Consider the following 22430-nt stretch of genomic DNA (forward strand, 5'->3'; position numbering starts at 1 on the left):
TAAACGGGTGTCCCGACTGAGGTCATTAAAGATCCCATGGCACTTATCGTAAGAGTAGGGGTGTTAACCCCGTTGTCCTGGCTAAATTCCCAATCTGGCCCTCAAACCATCACGGTCACCCAGTTTACAATTGGCCACCTCACCCCTGTAACTATTCCCCAGGTCGTTGCTGCAAATGAGAACGTGTTCTCAGTCAACTTACCTGGTAAAATAACAGATAAATAAATACAGATATTCGATGTACCGATTCCAGGGCACATGAATTGACACGCAAAACGACGCCAAATTCAAAGCTTCTAATTTTTCAATTTAATTTTTACAAATTTCTTGAAACCAATAGAATGTTATATACAGTTGGAGTCAATAAAACTATTTTCAACAACTCCACAAATTTCTTGTTAACAAACTATAGTTGTGGCAAGTTGGTTAGGACATCTAATCTGTACATAAGTAATTTTTCCAACAATTGTTTAGAGACAAATTATTTCACTGTATCACAATTCCAGTGGGTCAGAAGTTTACATACACTAAGATGACTGTGCCTTTAAACAGCTTGGAAAATTCCAGAAAATTATGTCATGGCTTTAGAAGCTTCTGATAGGCTAATTGACATCATTTGAGTCAATTGGAGTTGTACCTGTGGGTGTATTTCAAGGCCTACCTTCAAACTTTAAGTGCCTCTGCTTGACATCATTGGAAAATCAAAAGAAATCAGCCAACACCTAGGGAAAAAAAAATTGTGGACCTCCACAAGTCTGGTTCATCCATGGGAGCAAATTTCAAACGTCTGAAGGTACCACGTTCATCTGCACAAACAATAGTACGCAAGTATAAACACCATGGGACCACGCAGCAGTCATCCCGCTCAGGAAAGAGACGCGTTCTGTCTCCTAGAGACGAACGTACTATGGTGCGAAAAGTGCAAATCAATCCCAGAACAGCAAAGCACCTTGTGAAGATGCTGGAGGAAACAGGCACAAGTGTCTTTACCCGCAATAAAACGAGCCCAATATCAACATAACCTGAAAGCCCGCTCAGCAAGGAAGAAGCCACTGCTCCAAAACTGCCATAAAAAGCCAGACTACGGTTTGCAACTGCACATGGGGACAAAGATTGTACTTTTTGGAGAAATGTCCTCTGGTCTGATGAAACAAAAATAGAACTGTTCGCCATAATGACCATCGTTATGTTTGGAGGAAAATGGGGGAGGCTTGCAAGCCAAAGAACACCACCCCAACCGTGAAGCACAGGGGTGGCAGCATCTTGTTGTGGGGGTGCTTTGCTGCAGGAGGAACTGGTGCGCTTCACAAAATAGACATCATGAGGACGGAACATTTTGAGGATATATTGAAGCAACATCAAGACATCAGCCAGGAAGTTAAAGCTTGGTCGCAAATGGGTCTTCCACGTGGACAATGACCCCAAGCACACTTCCAAAGTTGTGGCAAAATGGCTTAAGGACAACAAAGTCAAGGTATTGGAGTGGCCATCACAAAGCCCTGACCTCAGTCCAATAGAACATTTGTGGGCAGAACTGAAAAAGCCTGTGTGAGCAAGGAGGCCTAGAAACCTCACTCAGTTACACCAGCTCTGTCAGGAAGAATGGGCCAAAATTCACCCAATTTATTGTGGAAAGCTTTTGGAAGACTACCCGGAACGTTTGACCCAAGTTAAACAATTTAAAGGCAATGCTACCAAATACTAATTGAGTGTATGTAAAATTCAGACCCACTGGGAATGTGATGAATGATTTAGTTCAGCTTTATTTCTTTCTCTCTACGATTATTCAGACATTTCACATTCTTAAAATAAAAGTGGTGATCCTAAGACAGGGAATTTTAACTAGGATTAAATGTCGGAACATTAATGGAAGCAACAATCTGTCTGCAATATTAAAGCAGATAAAAAATAAAAAATGAAACAGTCTGAAACTAGTTATGTACGTTGTCGAGTTGTGGGGTCAATAAACCAGAATTGGAGGATCCTCAATTATCATTTAAAATCTCAAATTTCCCAACATTTTGGCTTCAAAGTAGACTATAATGGCAATGGACAGAGAGATGTGGATAAAACGCTAACAGTATGTCGCCACTGCTAAATGAGAATACCCTAATAAACATGTTGACACATTAACAACACCACAGAATACCGGAACAAGAAAAACAGCAACACATCGTCTCCTCTATGCATTCAAACAGCTGAGTATGACCAGGCCAAAGACATTACAAGAGCAAAATGTAGGCTATGTTAATATTTTTTACAGTCTGGGTTATAGCTGCGGATATACGCCCATTCTCGGTGGTTGAGAAAAGGGGGTTTAAGCACCTCGTAAAAGTGCTCGAGCTACGTTACCACTTCCCTCTTGCACCCATTTCAGCAAACAGGTTACTTGCTCTATATACGCAAACCAAAGCAGAAGTTTCCAGTGATTTGCCCTATGCACCATGTGTTGCGCTTACTTAACAGTGAGCCTATCACATTTACCCCGGAGTGGCACTGACGGAGGCAGTGCCATAGCGCGTTTGTAATCAAGAGGGAAGTGGGTATTTACCATATACGACTGGGAAAAACTCACTTGAACGGCCCTCAAGCTTGTAATTACTAATGGGAAACTTGTCTGTCATCCTGCGCACCCACTTCTCCCACATCACCTATTAAGGAAATGGCCTCAAAAACAGTATTTTCGGCAGTTAAATGCAACAGAACATTATTTATAAAAAGCACTACAATTTCTTTACAAGCACGAAAGCTGTACTTTCGGTTGACACAGCTCATTTGCATTTTGCAACGAGTTCAAATCGCATGAATGCATCCAACTAGTATTTATGACTTCACAACTGGTAAATTCCCACCTCCCACATGGTTACAAACACAGCATTGGAGTAAAACTTGAGAAACTTGAGGCCCAATCTAACAAGCTGGTCACAACAGACAATGCCAGGAACATTGTGAATGACATTACATCTTTCCTGTGACCCCACAACCGTAATACGTACCGAACGACGTAGGAGTAGACTATTGCACTACACTGTGGAATAAAGTACTGTATTGCACTGGTCTCGGGTCACACTTACTCAGCCACACCCTCTGCTCGCTCGCCACCCTCCTCCTCCTCCTCGCTGCCAGGGGACCTGGCTGGCTGGGGTGTCTGTCTGTCTGGTCCTGATGACTGAGAGGCGGTGTTGGGGGCTGGAGAGGGGGTAGGGGTGGTGGGGGTCAGGGTGAAGGAGGACCCCTCTGCAGATTGGGGGTCCTGGGAGGGGGTGTGGCCAGGGGCGGGTACGGACTCAGCTGTGGTGGCGGAGTCTGATGGGGAGGGCTGGGCGGAGTCTGAGGAGGTGGGGCCAGCAGAAGAGGGGCTGGGCTGTAGCTGTGGAAGAGAGCGAGTGTCAGAATCAGATAAGATACATGGGTCACACACAGGCATGCATGGACATGACACACTTACCCTGAACTCTTTGCCAAATTTCCGTAGCTCCTCCAACTGTGTTCTCTGCAGGACTGAGGGAACTGAGAGGGAGAGAGAAAATATTTTTTTTCAAAAGACCTGAGATAACGGAAAGGACACAGACCAGTCAAATGGAGAGAGGAAGGGCTGACCTTTGCCGCTCTTGCCGTCTTGAGGGCTGGCTGGGCCTTCTGTCCTCTCTTTAGCCGCTGAGCTTAGGATCTCATTCACTGAAAGCGAGAGAAAAAGAAAGCAAGAGACAGATGGAGAGATTAAGAGGTAGAGAAAGGAACAGAAATCATAAAATAAACAAAAAGAACTTCAATAAATGACAATTCTGTAAAAAGAAAATTGTGTAGTAATCCTCCTCCTCACCATCCACAGTGAACAGAGGGGTGGGGCCAGAGGACTTAGGTGTTGCCGAGGCGATCGAGGAGGAAGTGTCCAGGTAGGATGGGCCAGCCAGAGCGGGGTCGTCTGGTTTTGGAGACCGAGAGACTGCGGGGAGAGAAAGAGAAGAGGACAGAAGGGAAAAGGAGAGGTGAGGGTTGTGAATCGTCTAGAATATGAGTGTCGGAAATGTGTGGTTGTGTGCACTTACAGATGAGGTGTGTGTGTGTGTGTGTGTGTGTACCTGCAGGTGAGGACTGGGAGCTTGGGTTGCGCAGAGTTCGATTGGTCTGTACGGATCTCTGGGCTTTGGGGGAAGTTCTGGACGACACTGATCCATAGAAAGAGCCCAATTAACACTCAATATACCCCAAAACTCCCACACACTTCCTCCCTCAATATACCCAAACAGACAGAGGCCTTACCTCCGTTGACAGAAGAGCGCGAGGTATCAGTCAGAGCTTGTGGGTGAGAGATGGAGTGAGGGATCGGGTGAGAGGAAGAAGAGGGGGTAGGGCTACTGGACTGGCCCGGGGGGCTGGCTTGGGACTGGTGGGGAGAGTAGGCACCCCTGATGGACAGCGGGCTGCACCTATCAGAACCCTGGGATGGTCTAGAGGAGCCGGGGACTCCTGTTCGATTGGGTATTGGACCAGAGGCTCCTCCCCTCAGGCTGCTGGGGGGGACGCCCATCTCCCTGGCCCTCTGGGGAAGCGGAATATATTTACCGTCCCTAGAGAGAGAGAGAGATAAACTGAACAAAAGTATAAATGCAACAATTTCTAAGATTTTACTGAATAACAGTTCATGTAAGGAAATCAGTCCATTAAGGCCAAATCTATGGATTTTACATGACTGGGAATAGAGACATGCATATGTTGGTCACAGATACCATAAATAAAAAGGTAGGGGAGTGCAGTGCAGTGCTACATATCCTTCGCAGAGTTGATCAGGCTGTTGATTGTGGCCTGTGGAATGTTTTCCCACTCCTCTTCAATGGCCGTGCGAAGTTGCTGGATATTGGTGGGAAAACACTGTCGTACACGTCGATCCAGAGGATCACAAACATGCTCAATGGGTGACATGTCTGGTGAGTATGCAGGCCGAGAAAGAACTGGGACATTTTCAACTTCCAGGAATTGTGTTCAGATCCTTGCCGCATGGGGCCTTGCATTATCATGTAGAAACATGAGGTGATGGCTTGACAGTGGGACTCAGGATCTCATCACGGTATCTCTGTGCATTCAAATTGCCATCAATAAAATGCAATCGTGTTCATTGTCTGTAGCTTATACCTGCCAATACCATTACCCCACTACTGGGCACCATGTTGACATCAGCAAACCCCTCACCCACACAAAGCCATACATGCAGTGTGCCATCTGCCCAGTTTAGCTGAAACCGGGATTCATCGGTGAAGAACACACTTCTCCAGCGTTCCAGTGGCTCTGGTGGACATCCCTGCACGCCCTCAACTTGAGAAATCTGTGGCATTGTGTTGTATGACAAAACTGCACATTTTAGAGTGGCTTTTTATTGTCCCCAGCACCTTGTGCATCTGAATAATTATCATGCTACTTAACCAGCTTCTTGATTTGCCCCACCTGTCAGGTGGATGGATTACCTTCGCAAAGGAGAAATGCTCACTAACAGGGATGTAAACAAAGGTGCAAAAAATTTGAGAAGAATACGTTTCTGGTGACATGGGAAAGAAAGCTCATGAAAGATGGGTCCAACACTTTACATGTTGCAATTATATTTTTGTTCAGTGCATGTTAGAGTGTTATGTCTGTCTATACAACTGATTGAGTAGCCTACATCCTTGCACAGATGCAGTTTTGTCAACTGTGTTTATGCCTCCATGTATTGAGTTTAGAACTAAGCGTGTGCATGTCTGCGATTCTCCTACGGACTCACCTGCTCCCGGCACTGCTCTGGAATCCAGGGCTGCCCCTCTCCCTTCCCTCGTCTCTCTCTCGGACCACGGCACTGTACTTGTCCTCCTCACTCTTATCGTCGTTCTCCAGGTTGGTGCGGTGACGGTACTGGGGACTGCCCTCAATCTCATTCGCTAGGCGGGCCGCACGTGCCTCCCTCTGTCGGAAGCCATCCGAGCTGCCCCTTTCCAGGGGAACACTGTATGGGGAGAAAGAGAGATAAGACTTCCAAGGTCATTCAGAAACACGTGTGAGAACGGGAGATGCGAGTGAATAAGGATGTGTTCACACAGGCAGCGCAATTCTGATATTTTTTTCTCACCAATTGGTCTTTTGACCGATCAGCTCTGAAAAAGATCTGTGATAGGTCAAAATACCAATTAGTGGGAAAAAAAAATAACAGAATGACAGAGCTAAACTCAGGGTCCTGAAAAAGGGACGAGAGTCTTTCAAAGATATCTCATAAAAATCCAAATAACTTCACCGATCTTCATTGTAAAGGGTTTAAACACCGTTTCCCATGCTTGTTCAATGAACCATAAACCATTAATGAACATGCACCCGTGGAACGGCCGTTAAGACTAGAGGTCGACCGATTATGATTTTTCAACGCCGATACAGATTGGAGGACCAAAAAAAAGCTGATAGCGATTAAATCGGACGTTTTTTATTTATTTGTTATAATGACAATTACAACAATACTGAATGAACACTTATTTTAACTTAATATAATACATCAATAAAATCTATTTAGCCTAAAATAAATAAATGAAACATGTTCAATTTGGTTTAAGTAATGCAAAAACAAAGTGTTGGAGAAGAAAGTAAAAGTGCAATATGTGCCATGTAAGAAAGCTAACGCTTAAGTTCCTTGCTCAGAACATGAGAACATATGAAAGCTGGTGGTTCCTTTTAACATGAGTCTTCAATATTCCCAGGTAAGAAGTTTTAGGTTGTAGTTATTATAGGAATAATAGGACTATTTCTCTCTGTACCATTTGCATTTCATTAACCTTTGACTATTGGATGTTCTTATAGGCACTTTAGTATTGCCAGTGTAACAGTATAGCTTCCGTCCCTCTCCTCTCTCCTCCCTGGGCTCGAACCAGGAACACATCGACAACAGCCACCCTCAAAGCAGCGTTACTCATCGCTCCACAAGGGGAACAACTACTCCAAGTCTCAGAGCGAGTGCCGTTTGAAACGCTATTAGCGCGCACCCCACTAACTAACTGGCTATTTCACATCAGTTACACCAGCTTAATCTCGGGAGTTGACAGGCTTGAAGTCATAAACAGCTGCTGGCAAACGCATGAAAGTGCTGTTTGAATTAATGCTTACGAGCCTGCTGCTGCCTACCATCGCTCAGTCAGACTGCTCTATCAAATCATAGACTTAGTTATAGCATGATAACACACAGAAATAGGAGCCTTAGGTCATTCATTACCTTGCGTCCCACTTGGACAAAAAAACAGGGAAAATGCAGCGCGGCAAATTCAAAAAAATTATATAAAAATCTAACTTTCATTAAATCACACATGTAAGATACTCAAGTAAAGCTACACTCGTTGTGAATCCAGCCAACATGTCATATTTTAAAAAGGCTTTTCGGCAAAAGCATAAGAAGCTATTATCTGATGATAGCACAATAGTAAACAAAGTGGTTAGTATATTTCAACCCTGCAGGCGCTACACAAAACGCAGAAATAAAATATAAAACATGCATTACCTTTGACGAGCTTCTTTTGTTGGCACTCCAATATGTCCCATAAACATCACAATTGGTCCTTTTGTTTGATTAATTCCGTCCATATATATCCAAATGTCAATTTATAAAGAGCGTTTGATCCAGAAAAAAAAAAACTGTTTCCAAAATGCGCAACGTCACTACAAAATATTTCAAAAGTTGCCTATAAACTTTGCCAAAATATTTCAAACTACTTTTGTAATACAACTTTAGGTATTAGGTATTTTTTAACGTTAATAATCGATCAAATTGAAGACGGGTCTATCTATGTCACGAGACAGGTACAGGATGGCAACAACCTCCGGAGTTACACCAGGAACGCACAATCCCGCCATTAGTGCTCAGACTGTCCACAATAGGCTGACAGAGGCTGGACTGAGGGCTTGTAGGCCTGTTGTAAGGCAGGTCCTCACCAGACATCACCAGCAGCAACATCACCTATTGGCACGAACCCACCGTCGCTGGACCAAACAGGACTGGCAAAAACTGCTCTTCACTGACAAGTCGCGGTTGTCTCACCAGGGGTGATCGTCCGACTCGCATTTATCGTCGAAGGAATGAGCGTTACACTGAGGCCTGTGCTCTGGAGCGGGATCGATTTGGAGGTGGAGGGTCCGTCATGGTCTGGGGCGGTGTGTCACAGCATCATTGGAATGAGCTTGTTGCCATTGCAGGCAATCTCAACGCTGTGTGTTACAGGGAAGACATCCTCCTCCCGCATGTGGTACCCTTCCTGCAGGGTCATCCTGACATGACCCTCCAGCATGACAATGCCACCAGCCATACTGCTCATTCTGTGCGTGATTTCATGCAAGACAGGAATGTCAGTGTTCTGCCATGGCCAGCGAAGAGCCCGGATCTCCATCCCATTGAACAAGTATGGGACCTGTTGGATCGGAGGGTGAGGACTAGGGGCCATTCCCCCCCAGAAATGTCCGGGAACTTGCAGGTGCCTTGGTGGAAGAGTGGGGTAACATCTCACAGCAAGAACTGGCAAATCTGGTGCAGTGAGGAGATGCACTGCAGTACTTAATGCAGCTGGTGGCCACACCAGATACTGACCATTACTTTTGACCCCCCCATTTGTTCAGGGACACATTATAAACAATCTGTTAGTCACATGTCTGTGGAACTTGTTCAGTTCATGTCTTAGTTGTTGAATCTCACTATTTTCATACAAATGTTAAGTTTGCTGAAAATAAACACAGTTGACAGTGAGAGGACATTTCTTTTTTTGCTGAGTTTATATAGACAGATCGACCTGAGCATATTCCACAATCAGAATAAGGAGCTGAGGGGAGAATACTCACGTGTACATGGAGAGGCTGGAATCGTAGGTGGACGTGACGCCATACGTCTCCTCGTTAAACTTGAACATTTCGCTGGCATCCCAGCCATTAGACTAACAGAGACAGAAGAAACATCCAGTAAGTGTGTGCTTGTGTCTCACCAAGTGTGTGCGTGTCAGTAACCAGGTTTCCATCCAACCATTTCATGCTGATGAATTACTTGACACATAAAACTCAACAGACATGGTAGAAACAGCAAATTTGTAGTCAAAATATCCCATTGTCAACAACACTATTTTTTGGTCTGTGAAATTGATTATACATAATTGCGGAGGAAACGCTGTTTGCAATGATGTGTTACATTGTTGTAACCTACTACCATCACAACGTATGAAAGCATAAAGAGTTAATAGCGTTTAAGCTTGCTATTTACCACAAAAGTTTGTGACAGAACCAACAGTAGAGTAAAAACGTGATTGAAACACACTGAACTTCTGTTTTTTACTTGGTACATTGTAATTGAAACATATTTTTTATCACAGTTTTTTTTACATCAGTAACAAGTCAGTTTGATAGAAACCCACCTGCGGCAGGAACATTCAACATTTGTTTATGCAGATTGTAGAAACTGTTGCAAATTGGATGGAAACCTAGCTACTGTGTCTATTCATCTCACTGTGAGTGAGCGCCTCACCGTGTCCGTCTCCAGGTCGAAGCCTTCTCCATTGCTGTCCCCTCCGTCCCACCTCTGCAGCACCTTCTCCCGGTGTTCCCCGTTCACCCGCGATGAGCTGATTGCTGTATCTGTGAAAGCATCTACACGCACAAAGCCTAAATTTGAAGGTATGCGTCATCTACTAGGGGTACATAATAATGCACACACACACTTGGTTCACCCTGCCATCGGTCTCATTCAGTTCGACTACTACTTAAACACACATCCTTATCTTGAATCAGTTTCAGTCACACTGACAACGCACGCTCACACTTACCTCTGATGGCGTAGTTGAGGTCCACATCTCGGCAAGTCATTGTGACCAGGTCGCCGGGGCTGAAAATCATGGTGTCTGTGATCTCCTCGATCCTGGGCAGGGAGGGAGGCAAGCCTCCCCCTCCATCTCCATCCGCCTCTCCTCCTTCGCTCCGCTTGTGGACAGCGTCAACCACCAGCTCACACTGGAGTAAAAACACATTAGGACCACGGATAAACCACAGAGGTTAACCGAAGAGCAACTACAGGCAGTGGTCAATGTGACCTGGGGTGTACTCATTACGCTGATTCCATTGCAAAACACTGTCTGTTGCAAAACATTTTGCAACGGAAACCATTTACCACAAAACGTGGAACGTTTTGCAACAAAAACAAGTTTCTATTGGACAATTTTAGGTAAGTACCTCCTGGTGTTGCATGGTATACCGAAACGTCGGTAGTTTTTCGAAAGTAGAAGATAAGCTGTTCGGTACTAGATTTATTGTTACTTTCGGTATTTCTGTCAAATGTGTCCAACGGATCAAGCACATCTATCAGCACAGCCGACCTCTATTATAGTGAGCACTGTGCCTGCTCCACTTACTCATTGCTAGCCTGCACTGGGAGTCTGGGATGCATTGTGTTAGCTCATCACTCATGCTGCACACAATTTAACAGTTTAATAATGCGACACGGCGGAATGTAGAAATGTTGAAACTAGGCTAGAACACTTTACAATGCAAGATGACGCCGGTAGCTACCAGCTATTGTAGGTCAACTTTCCTTGCTAGTTGACAGCTAACATCAATTCACCACCCTAGGACTTTGTGAACTAGAAAGCAAACCATAATGCAAAATACGCTGATTTCAAAGTTGATAGCCACAAAAAACGTTATTCGTTTTCTTATTTCGGTCTCTCTCACAAAGATGATCTATTGCCTCAGCAAACTGACTGTGCTCCTACGGGCCGCCCCCCCTCTTGCCTCGTGAATGATGTCATTCCTGGTAGACAGCGCACAGTTTTATAAAATAAGCTACTTCAACAAATGTTGAGGAGTACAATTAAATAAATCAAAATGCTCAATGCATGCACACACTCCTATTGAATATGCATTGACCTTGTTTTTGGATATGCCAAGGCCACATCTTAATTTACCCAGTTTATCAATAGAGATTTACCATTCAAATAAATGACCATTATGTTGTTAGATTGTTCTTACCAAAGGCAAATTGATTGTATGGTTGTGAAATTGATTTATTACTGCATACACATGGCTGTCTAAAAATTAAATTAAAAAAACTATGTGAACAAATTCAAATGTACTGATATTTAACTCAAAAGATGCCCAACAATCAAACAGAACAGTAGCTGAGTTTATCTTGTCTGGATCAAATACCATTCTGTTACTTTCGTGACGTATTGAGTAAACCTGGTATCGAAGGGGAAAAAATCTGGTATTGTGACAACACTAGTCCCTAGAGTAAACGGTAAAAGTGGCGGCAAGTAACCGAAAGGTCGCTGGTTCAAATCCCAGAGGCTTGAACAACTGCTCATGGGGCGCCAATGACGTGAACGTTGATTAAGGCTCTCTGATTCAGAGAGGTTGGGTTAAATGGGTAAGACACATTTCAGTTGAATGCATTCAACATCTGACCACAACCATGTTTTTATGAGGGGTCTATAGTGTGTCGGTATGCAGAAAACCCATGTATGGTCTAATACAAGGTAGTATAAAATTACCCTTGAGCTGAGGGTCTTGAAGATGCCTTCATAGACATTTCCACTCTTCACTCGGACGTCACAGGTGGAGCCCTTGAAGGGTAATAATAATAAGGTTATTGGTCATTTCATTAAGATATACATTAGTAGACAGTTGTCACCACTTAAATAGTGGAAATAGTGCATCTGTTGCAACAAAGGCACCATGGTGGACCAGGGCCTAATTAACCAAATGAACTCACCACTACAGCTGTGAGATAGTGAAGCATCCTGGTGTTGTTGTAGACACCTTCAAATACCTGTGAGTTGTAAACAAACATGTTTGACTTCAGTACGACATGGACCTATTTTAAAGCTATAAAAAATGTGACCTTACTCTACTCGCAATATCCTTTCAGCATTTTAGAGTTTACACATTGTACAATAGTGCACTAGCATGGAAGCAAACAAAGCGAAAGACAACCTACATTATTTTATCAAAGAGGTAACTAGGCTATGCACGGTTGCATAAAACGTCTGTAGTACAAGCTGGATAGCCTACATTTCATGATATGTGACTTACGGGAGAGGACTGAGATGGAGGCTTCATTGTATTTCTTGTCCTGAATGTGAGGAGAGAACATTAACAACAGACAAGACAAATGGGTGTAGGTGGCTCAGGGGAAAATTCTGCAACGCAAGAAATATGCCGGAAGCTGCACCACTTTCAATGTAGCTAACTAATAAGCAAACGTGCAAAGAATTTTGGGCAAGGGACATTGCGTTGATCAAATGCGGACTTTTGAGCCTGGTGGTCCTCGACCTGTCATATGAATGCATGAAGCTAGCTAGATGATCTAGAAGATATGTCCATGCAGCCGTTTGGCAAAAGACTGACCACGGTCACCGATGCGTGCCGGGCGCCGGTGGTCTACGTTAACTAGCTATAACATTAGGTGGGGGGAGGTGGAAACAAGCTAGCCCCGTAGCGGATATGTTATGTTCTCTATTACTGTGTCGTTTGACATTGTTTGCGAGGCTTAACGAAAACAATTGTGTTGACACAAGCTGGCTAACTAGGGTAAACTAAAACAGAAGGTAACGTTATAGCGATGTGGCTAACAATTTAGCGAACGTTCCCTAGGGGTAGCCTGCTAACATGCAGCTATTTTAGCTAAATTAATCTGGTAACTAGTTAACAATTTGGAGAAATTGTGAAAAGATAAAAAATCTAAACAATAGCTAGCTAGCTATGTGTTGTCTAGCTAACGTTAGCTAGCAAGCTAAACAAGACAGCTAGTAGAATTTCTAGATATCGAGAGACACGTTGAATACAATAAATAATAAAGTAGTATTAATACTTTTTAGTCATGTGCATCCCTTTTACTCCGCAGTCTTGCTGATTCTGTTTAAAGTCGCACGATTTGACAGGCCAAACAAAATCTAAAACAAACGTTTAATAAAAAGAAAATAAAGAAAACACAGACAATCCCCTCCCCACAGAATGTGAATGGGTATACTGGCGTCAATCAAAAGTATCGTCTATCCCATTGGTTCGGACACCAGTCAATCATACCAATGTCAGATTTAGCAGACCCTCTTTGCCCATTGGCCGTAACCTAGATCTATTATATTAATTTGTTCCAATTGGCTTAAAATAGCGAGTTAAAGCCTCAGTTTGACATGGACACGCCCACTGTAATCCTCGTATTGACCGGTAAACCTCTATGGATATGTGGCAGATCCCCGGACTTGCTTGACGACAGTAGCCGAACATGTGCTTACCTTCCAGGCACAGCTCTGTTGGCATTGTTCCCGCTGATATGAGGGGGCAAAGCGGCAGGCCCTGCCGTTCCATTGGAGGTTTTTCGTCCGCCTGAACCGGGTTGTTGCTGGTGTGACACGTGCCAATAATTACACCTCAAGTAACAGTTATAAGGATTAAATTTGCCTTTAGTCTACTAAATAGTATTTGACTTTACCAGACTGGTTACCACGTAAGTCAATGAGGACACCATCGATAAAACTCACGTTAGCTAGCCAACTTAAAGCTAGCTGCTAACAAATATCACACAAGCTAGCTAGAATTCATACACATAGGAACCAATACATGTAGCAGCAAGCTACCCTTAGCAACTTGATACAACTACAACTCACGTTCTGTCGACGAAAGGACATTGCCTCTTCGGAACTTAATCGATAGTTAAGCTGGCTACTGTGGTACAGCCTTGCACGTTATAGCTAGCTCGATGGCTAGCTAGACGAGCAAGCAGTAATGTCCCTTCTGTAGCTAAAACTTTTAGGACGTCGTCTTTCGTTTCCTTTCCGTGGATTTACTCTTGCTTGTGGCTTACTCCGATTGCATGTCATTTGTAACTTGAACAAATTGTAAAACTCGGGGAAAACAAATTCGCCGGTTTGGCACCACAAAGATGTTGTCGTCTGCGCGTGGCTGACTGACTGGGTTGATGGGGGCGTGTACGAGTGTGCATGTGCGCATTCACAATTTAACGTGCACGCGCTAAACACTTTAGACCCCAAAACCGCGGTCGTCACTAATTTCAAGCCAAACCCCGCCTATTTCTAAAATGTTAAAATCTGATTTGAACCTTAACCACAACGCTAACCTTATGCCTAACCATAAATTATGACCAAAACGTGAATTTTTGTTTTTATGAATTTTTATGACATTCATTTGACTTTGTGGCAACTAGCGACAACCCAAAGCTGCAAGAATTACTGTAACATTCCTTTACATCCTTCCCCTTTATTCAGTAAGAAACAATAACAGTGAACCAAAGCAACAACACACTAGGCCATAATGTTTCAGTATAATTATATTATATCATATCATTAAATTCAATGTAGTACCTGAAACTAACCACAAAGGTTGGACAAAACCCTGCCCACCGTCAACACAAGGTCCCCAGCTAAAGAGAGAGCGAGAGACAGACAGAGACAGAAAGGCACAAATAGAGTTCAACATTTGAAAAGGATGAACAGGGGGATGGGGTAAGATGTGTAAAAGATGATTACAAGGCTCTGAGTAGAGGAGAGGACAAACAAGAAGTAAAGGTATAAACAAAGAGAGGGAGGAGGGAGACACAAAGAGAAAGAAAGATAGAGGCACTGAACTGAATGGCAAACAGACAGACATGGCCACACAACCCAGGCACAGGTTGAAGGAGTATGACAGAGGTGATAACACAAAAAGGCACGAGTAGAAAAATGCCTCCCTCCCCCTTATATTTTTCTTATATTCTATTTCGGCACATTAAAATTAAATTAGGATGAGGTCCAGGAGGAGAGGACTGTATGAGCGTGAGGGAAAGACTGAGTATGAGGCTTAGCAATATAAAAAAAGGCACAAACAAATTTCAACTGAAATAATCGGATGGGGGCAGGAACAAGTGTTACGCTTTACATGGAGTAAACAACATACAATAAAAGGCATTTTAAAAACAAAATAAAATGAATACTATTAATTCCGACCATCATTATTTCCATTATCATTATTGTTTAATCGTATCATTATTATTATCAATAATAAAGTATTTTATCTGAATATATATTCGCTCTCTCTCTACCTCTGGCCACTTCTCTACCATTAAAGAAAACCAGAAAATGAGGAGAGAAAAAGAGAGAGGTTGAAAAAGTGACTGAGGTATATGTATCCTGCCTGCCGGTTCTAGCCTAGTCTCTTTGCCACCTTGTAAGTATATGGTTGTCCTCCATCTCCACCTCTGTGAGAGTGTACTGTTGGCCAGTAGAATGTCTGCAGGATATTGAGGTATGGTACTGCTGGGTTCAGAGGATATCTCTCTCACTACCTACATCCATGAATGGATTCAAAAGTCTACAAAAAGCGTACCATGAGGTGTACCGGCAAAAAGCTTATCTCGCTAAACATTAGTGTACCTTTACTTAGTGTTGTACGGTGCTCCCATCCCTCTCTCTTCTCTTTCACCCGTTTTCTCTTTCTCTCCATCTGGCTGAATCTCCCAGAATGCTTGTGTTTTAATAGTGTTAGTACGTCCTTCTAACCCCCTCCCCCCACAGTCCCGTAATAAAATACAAATACTGGTTATGAATGGCTATGACTCCCACCTCCTCCACTCTCCCTTTCGCACAAACACCCCCCCCCCCCCTGCCTCCTCAGAAGAAGGAGTACTGGTTGTCAATGGCTCTTGCCCTCCCTCCTTCCCGCTCTTCACCCTCCACCCCCTCCAGTTGGCGGAGAGGAGCTTCTCTCTCCTCCCAGTCCTCCACTCCTTCTCCTGCACCTCCTGTAGTTCCTCCTCCACCTCCCAGCTCTGTCTCGTTCCCTCGTTCCTGGGGTGGGGTTGGGGGTGGCGGCCGGCCGGGGGGAAGGGGTGGTGGAGGAGGAGGCTGGGGAGGGCTACGGGGTTTGCTGGTCAAGTCTGTTGGGGGGAAAGAACAGCCGAGAGAGAAAAGCAGAGAAAGAAAGAGTGGAAAAAGGTGTAAATAAAGGAGGGGTGGGCAGGGCGGGGGACAAGATGAAAGTGAAATTTCCAGAGAGTGAGCAGTGAGAAGAGGAGGAAGAGGGGGAGAGACAGAGTGAGTGTCAAGGCCACAACGTCTGTGTGACAGGTCCATGTGAGTCATGGAATCAGTCGGGACAAACAAACTGTGCATGCACATACACACACACCTTGTTACCGTCTATTAAATACATTTCATATAAAGCACAAAACAACGCATCATCTGAAAATGTTATATGAAGATTCAACATGACCCTAAACTTTTTAGGAGATACAACATTCTATAGCAGAGGTGGTCTCTCAAGTCATTGCTCCAGGAGTGAGCTGTGTCCTCAAAAATACTCTGTGGTGTGTCCAGTTCTAGATAAGGTTAGTGCAGACTAGGTCTCTCTCTCTCTCTCCCGCTCCATTACGTGTCCCTCTCTCTCTCTCTCTCCCGCTCCATTACGTCTCCCTCTCTCTCTCTCCCGCTCCACTACGTCTCCCTCTCTCTTTCTCCCGCTCCACTACGTCTCCCTCTCTCTTTCTCCCGCTCCACTACGTCTCCCTCTCTCTCTCTCCCCTACATGTCCCTCTCTCTCTCCCGCTCCACTATGTGTCGCTCTCTCTCTCTCTCCCGCTCCACTACATGTCCCCCCCTCTCTCTCTCCCGCTCCACTACGTCTCTCTCTCTCTCTCCCGCTCCACTACGTGTCTCTCTCTCTCCCGCTCCACTACATGTCCCCCTCTCTCTCTCTCCCGCTCCACTACGTCTCTCTCTCTCTCTCCCGCTCCACTACGTCTCTCTCTCTCTCTCTCTCTCTCTCCCGCTCCACTACGTCTCCCTCTCTCTCTCTCCCGCTCCACTACGTGTCTCTCTCCCGCTCCACCACGTCTCTCTCTCCCGCTCCACTACGTGTCTCTCTCTCTCTCCCGCTCCACTACATGTCCCCCTCTCTCTCTCTCCCGCTCCACTACGTCTCTCTCTCTCCCGCTCCACTACGTCTCCCTCTCTCTCTCTCCCGCTCCACTACGTTTCTCTCTCCCGCTCCACTACGTCTCTCTCCCTCTCCACTACATGTCCCCTCTCTCTCTCTCCCGCGCTCCACTACGTCTCCCTCGCTCTCCCGCTCCACCACGTCTCTCTCGCTCTCCCGCTCCACTACGTCTCTCTCTCTCCCGCCCCACTACGTCTCTCTCTCCCGCCCCACTACGTCTCTCTCTCCCGCCCCACTACGTCTCTCTCTCGTTTCCCTCTCTCTCGCTCTGTCAAGTCTCCTTTCTCTCGCGCTCCGCCAAGTCTCCCTCTCGCACTCTACCACATCTCCCCCTCCGCCACATCTCCCCCTCTCTCACACAAACTCCGCCACGTCTCCCCCTCAATCGCTCCTCCACGTCTCCCTCTCTCGCGCTCCGCCAAGTATCCTTTTCTCTCGCACTCCAACGCGTCCCTCTCTCTCGCGCTCCTACACATCTCCCCCTCATTCGCTTCTCCACATCTCCCCCACGTCTCCCTCTCTAGCTCTGCCACGTCTCCCTCTCTCTCTCTCATCCAAGTCTCCCTCTCTCTCTCTCCCGCTCCGCCTCCCTCTTTCTCTCACGCTCTCCGCCACGTCTCCCTCTCTCTCTCGCACTCCGAAACGTCCCTCTCTCTAGCTCCGCCACGTCTCCCTCTCTCTCTCACGCTCCAAAATGTCCCTCTCTCTCGCTACGCCAAGTCTCCTTTTCTCTCTTACTCTGCCACGTCTCTCTCTCTCATCCAAGTCTCCCTCTCTCTCCCGCTCCGCCTCACTCTTTCTCTCACGCTCTCCGCCACGTCTCTCTCTCTCTCATCCAAGTCTCCCTCTCTCTCTCTCCCGCTCCGCCTCCCTCTTTCTCTCACGCTCTCCGCCACATCTCCCTCTCTCTCTTGCACTCCAAAACGTCCCTCTCTCGCACTCCGACACGTCCCTCTCTCTCGCTCTGCCACGTCTCCCTCTCTCTCCCGCACTCCGAAACGTCCCTCTCTCTAGCTCCGCCACGTCTCCCTCTCTCTCTCACGCTCCAAAATGTCCCTCTCTCTCGCTACGCCAAGTCTCCTTTTCTCTCTTACTCTGCCACGTCTCTCTCTCTCATCCAAGTCTCCCTCTCTCTCCCGCTCCGCCTCACTCTTTCTCTCACGCTCTCCGCCACGTCTCTCTCTCTCTCATCCAAGTCTCCCTCTCCCTCTCTCCCGCTCCGCCTCCCTCTTTCTCTCTCGCTCTGCCACGTCTCCCTCTCTCTCCCGCACTCCGCCACGTCTCCCTCTAGCTCTGCCACGTCTCCTCCTCGCGCTCTACCACGTCTCCTCCTCTCCCGCTCCGCAACGTCTCCCTCTCCCGCTCCACTACGTCTCTCTCCCACCCCACTACATCTCTCTCTCCCGCCCCACTACGTCTCTCTCTCCCGCCCCACTACGTCTCTCTCTCCCGTTCCACTACGTCTCTCTCTCGTTTCCCTCTCTCTCGCTCTGTCAAGTCTCCTTTCTCTCGCGCTCCACTAATTCTCCCTCTCGCACTCTACCACATCTCCCCCTCCGCCACATCTCCCCCTCTCTCTCACACAAACTCCGCCACGTCTCCCCCTCTCTCTCCCGCTCCGGCACGTCTACCTCTCTTTCTCTCCCACTCTGCCATGTCTCCCTCTCTCTCTCGCTCCGCCAAGTATCCTTTTCTCTCTCTCTACACATCTCCCCCTCATTCGCTTCTCCACATCTCCCCCACGTCTCCCTCTCTAGCTCTGCCACGTCTCCCTCTCTCTCTCGCACTCCAAAACGTCCCTCTCTCTCGCTCCGCCACGTCTCCCTCTCTCTCTCGCACTCCAAAACGTCCCTCTCTCTCGCTCCGCCACATCTCCCTCTCTCTCTCTCGCACTCCGACACGTCCCTCTCTCTCGCCACGTCTCCCTCTCTCTCGCACGCTCTGCCACATCTCCTTTTCTCCCGCACTCCGCCACGTCTCCCCCTCTCTCTCACGCGCCACCAAGTCTCCCTCTCTAGCTCTGCCACGTCTCCCTCTCTAGCTCTGCCACGTCTCCTCCTCGCGCTCTACCACGTCTCCCCCTCTCCCACTCCGCAACGTCTCCCTCTCTCTACCACTCCGCCACGTCTCCCCCTCAAACTCACGCTACAACACGTCCCTCTCATTCTCTCCGCCTCGTCTCCCTCTCTCTCTCTCGCTCCACCAAGTCTCCCTCTCTCTCTCCACCAAGTCTACCTCTCTAGCTCTGCAACGTCTCCCTCTCTAGCTCTGCAACGTCTCCCTCTCTAGCTCTGCAACGTCTCCCTCTCTAGCTCTGCAACGTCTCCCTCTACCACGTCTCCCTCTCTCAGCCATGTCTCCCCCTCTCTCTCTCCCGCTCCGCCATGTCTCCCTCGCTCTCTCACGTTCCGCAACGTCTCCCTCTCTCTCTCTATCGCTCCGCCACGTCTCCCCCTCAAACTCACGCTCCGACACGTCCCTCTCCCTCTCTCCGCCACGTCTCCCCCACTCTCTCTCACGTTCCGCAACGTCTCCCTCCCTCTCGCTCCGCCACGTCTCCCTCTCTTTCTCCGCAACGACTCCCTCTCTCTCTCCCGCTCCACCACGTCTCCCTCGCTCTCTCTCCCGCTCCGCCACGTCTCCCTCTCTCTCTCTCTCTCCCGCTCCGCCACGTCTCCCTCTCTCTCTCCACCACGTCTCCCTGTCTTTCTCTCCCACTCCGCCACGCATCCCTCTCTCTCTCTCTCTCCGCCACATCTCCCCCTCTCTCCCTCCGCCACGTCTCCCTCTCTCTCTCCCGTTCAGCCACGTCTCCCTCTCTCTCTCCCGTTCAGCCACGTCTCCCCCTCTCTCTCCCGCTCCGCAACATCTTCCTCTCCCGCTCCGCAATGTCTCCCTCTCCCTCCCGCTCAGCCACGTCTCCCTCTCTCTCTCCCGCTCAGCCACGTCTCCCTATCTCTCCCGCTCCGCAACATCTCCCCCTCTCTCTCCTGCTCCGCCATGTCTCCCTCACTCTCTCCGCCACGTCTCCCCTCTTTCGCGCTCCACCACGTCTCTCTCTCTCGCGCTCCGCCACGTCTCTCTCTCGCGTTTCGCCATGTCTCCCTCTCTCTCTCTCCGCCACCTCTCTCTCACTCTCTCCCGCTCCACGTCTCCCTCTCTCTCTCCCGCTCCGCGACGTCTCCCTCTCTCTCTCTGCCACATCTCCCTGTCTCTCTCTCCCGCTCCACCACGTCTCCCTCTCCCGCTCTGCCACATCTCCTTTTCTCTCTTACTCCGCCACGTCTCCCTCTCTCTCTCTCGCACTCCGCCACGTCTCCCTCTCTCTCTCGCGCACTCCGACACGTCCCTCTCTCTCGCTCCGCCACGTCTCCCTCTCTCTCTCGCACTCCGCCACGTCCCTCTCTCTCGCTCCGCCACGTCTCCCTCTCTCCCGCACTCCGCCACGTCTCCCCCTCTCTCTCCCGCTCCACCAAGTCTCCCTCTCTAGCTCTGCCACGTCTCCCTCTCTAGCTCTGCCACGTCTCCCCCTCTCCCACTCCGCAACGTCTCCCTCTCTCTACCACTCCGCCACGTCTCCCCCTCTAACTCACGCTACGACACGTCCCTCTCCCTCTCTCCACCAAGTCTCCCTTTCTAGCTCTGCCACGTCTCCCTCTCTCTCTCCACCAAGTCTCCCTCGCTAGCTCTGCCACGTCTCCCTCTCTAGCTCTGCAACGTCTCCCTCTCTCCGCCACGTCTCCCCCTCTCTCTCTCCCGCTCCGCCATGTCTCCCTCTCTCTCTCACGTTCCGCAACGTCTCCCTCCCTCTCGGCCACGTCTCCCTCTCCTTCTCCGCCACGACTCCCTCTCTCTCTCCCGCTCCGCCACGTCTCCGTCTTTCTCTCCCACTCCGCCATGCCTCCCTCTCTCTCTCTCTCTCTCCGCCACGTCTCCCTGTCTTTCTCTCCCACTCCGCCACGCCTCCCTCTCTCTCTCTCCGCCACATCTCCCCCTCTCTCTACTGCTCCGCCACATCTTCCTCTCCCGCTCCGCAATGTCTCCCTCTCCCTCCCACTCAGCCACGTCTCCCTCTCTCTCTCCCGCTCAGCCACGTCTCCCTCTCTCTCTCCGCCACATCTCCCTCTCTCTCTCCTGCTCTGCCATGTCTCCCTCTCTCTCTCTGCCACGTCTCCCTCTCTCTCTCTGCCACGTCTCCCTCTCTCGCGCTACACCACGTCTCCCCCTCTCTCTCTCTTCGCCATGTCTCCCTCTCTCTCTCTGCCACTTCTCCCTCTATCGCGTTCTGCCACGTCTCCCTCTCTTCGCCACGTCTCCCACTCTTTCTCTCCGCCACGTCTCCCTCTCTCTTCCGCTCCGCAACATCTACCTCTCTCTCTCCTGCTCCGCCACGTCTCCCTCTCTCTCTCCGCAACGTCTCCCTCTCTCGCGCTCCACCACGTCTCTCTCTCGCGCTCCGACACGTCTCTCTCTCGCGTTCCACCACGTCTCCCCCTCTCTCTCTCTTCGCCACGTCTCCCAATCTCTCTCTCTGCCACTTCTCCCTCTATCGCGTTCCGCCATGTCTCCCTCTCTCTCTCCGCCATATCTCTCCCTCACTCTCTCCCGCTCCACAACGTCTCCCTCTCTCTCTCCCGCTCCGCCTCGTCTCCCTCTCTGTCTCTCCGCCACGTCTCCCTCTCTCTATCTCCGCCACGACTCCCTCTCGCTCTCCGCCACGACTCCCTCTCTCTCGCTCCGCCACGTCTCCCACTCTCTCTCCGGCTCTGCCACGTCTCCCCCTCTCTCTCCCACTCAGCCACATCTCCCTCTCTCTCTCCCGTTCAGCCACGTCTCCCTCTCTCTCTCCCGTTCAGCCACGTCTCCCTCTCTCTCTCTCTTCGCCATGTCTCCCACTCTCTCTCTCTGCCGCTTCTCCCTCTATCGCGTTCCGCCATGTCTCCCACTCTCTCTCCCGCTCAGCCACGTCTCCCTCTCTCTCTCCCGCTCAGCCACGTCTCCCTCTCTCTCTCCCGTTCAGCCACGTCTCCCTCTCTCTCTCCCGTTCAGCCACGTCTCCCTCTCTCTCTCCCGTTCAGCCACGTCTCCCTCTCTCTCTCTCTTCGCCACGTCTCCCACTCTCTCTCTCCACCACTACTCCCTCTCTCTCTCTCGCTCCACCATGTTGTGGAGCGGGAGAGAGTGAGAGAGTTAGCGATGTGGCGGAGAGAGAGAGAGGGAGACGTGGCAGAGCGGGAGAGAGAGAGGGAGACGTTTCAGAGAGAGAGAGAGAGAGAGAGAGGGAGACGTGGCAGAGCGGGAGAGGGAGACGTGGTGGAGCCAATGTCTCCCTCTCCCTCCCTCTCAGCCACGTCTCCCTCTCTCTCTCCCGCTCAGCCACGTCTCCCTCTCTCTCTCCCGCTCAGCCACGTCTCCCTCTCTCTCTCCCGTTCAGCCACGTCTCCCTCTCTCTCTCCCGCTCCGCCACGTCT

At 48.7% G+C, this 22430-nt stretch overlaps 2 protein-coding genes across 5 annotated transcripts in view; both read right to left on the reverse strand.

Moving 5' to 3' along the window:
• Positions 1-14007, reverse strand: part of LOC110521888 (ataxin-2-like protein) — a 31045-nt gene extending 17038 nt beyond the window's left edge. Inside the window, exons 1-15 of one of the 2 annotated variants that reach the window (XM_021599827.3) lie at positions 13638-14007; positions 13266-13372; positions 12064-12103; positions 11744-11800; positions 11523-11594; positions 9804-9987; positions 9506-9627; positions 8833-8924; positions 5756-5974; positions 4264-4571; positions 4083-4169; positions 3824-3946; positions 3601-3678; positions 3449-3510; positions 3075-3370 (exon numbers count right to left, since the gene is read on the reverse strand). In XM_021599827.3, coding sequence (XP_021455502.3) covers positions 3075-3370; positions 3449-3510; positions 3601-3678; positions 3824-3946; positions 4083-4169; positions 4264-4571; positions 5756-5974; positions 8833-8924; positions 9506-9627; positions 9804-9987; positions 11523-11594; positions 11744-11800; positions 12064-12103; positions 13266-13372; positions 13638-13658 — 1868 coding nt within the window. In that variant the 5' untranslated portion in view covers positions 13659-14007. Of the gene's footprint in view, positions 1-3074; positions 3371-3448; positions 3511-3600; positions 3679-3823; positions 3947-4082; positions 4170-4263; positions 4572-5755; positions 5975-8832; positions 8925-9505; positions 9628-9803; positions 9988-11522; positions 11595-11743; positions 11801-12063; positions 12104-12841; positions 13054-13265; positions 13373-13637 lie in introns of those variants that run through there. The other variant, XM_021599828.3, reaches the window with a different exon arrangement.
• Positions 14008-14143: 136 nt separating this feature from the next.
• Positions 14144-22430, reverse strand: part of LOC149984032 (uncharacterized) — a 37621-nt gene continuing 29334 nt past the window's right edge. For 2 of the 3 annotated variants that reach the window (XM_090232165.1, XM_090232164.1), the window contains exon 10: positions 14144-15901. In XM_090232165.1, coding sequence (XP_090088291.1) covers positions 15880-15901 — 22 coding nt within the window. In that variant the 3' untranslated portion in view covers positions 14144-15879. The remainder of the gene's footprint in view (positions 15902-22430) is intronic. The other variant, XM_090232166.1, reaches the window with a different exon arrangement.

This window comes from Oncorhynchus mykiss, chromosome 4 (genome assembly GCF_057628025.1).
Source record: "Oncorhynchus mykiss isolate SJ-2025 chromosome 4, ASM5762802v1, whole genome shotgun sequence".
NCBI classification, from domain to species: domain Eukaryota; kingdom Metazoa; phylum Chordata; class Actinopteri; order Salmoniformes; family Salmonidae; genus Oncorhynchus; species Oncorhynchus mykiss.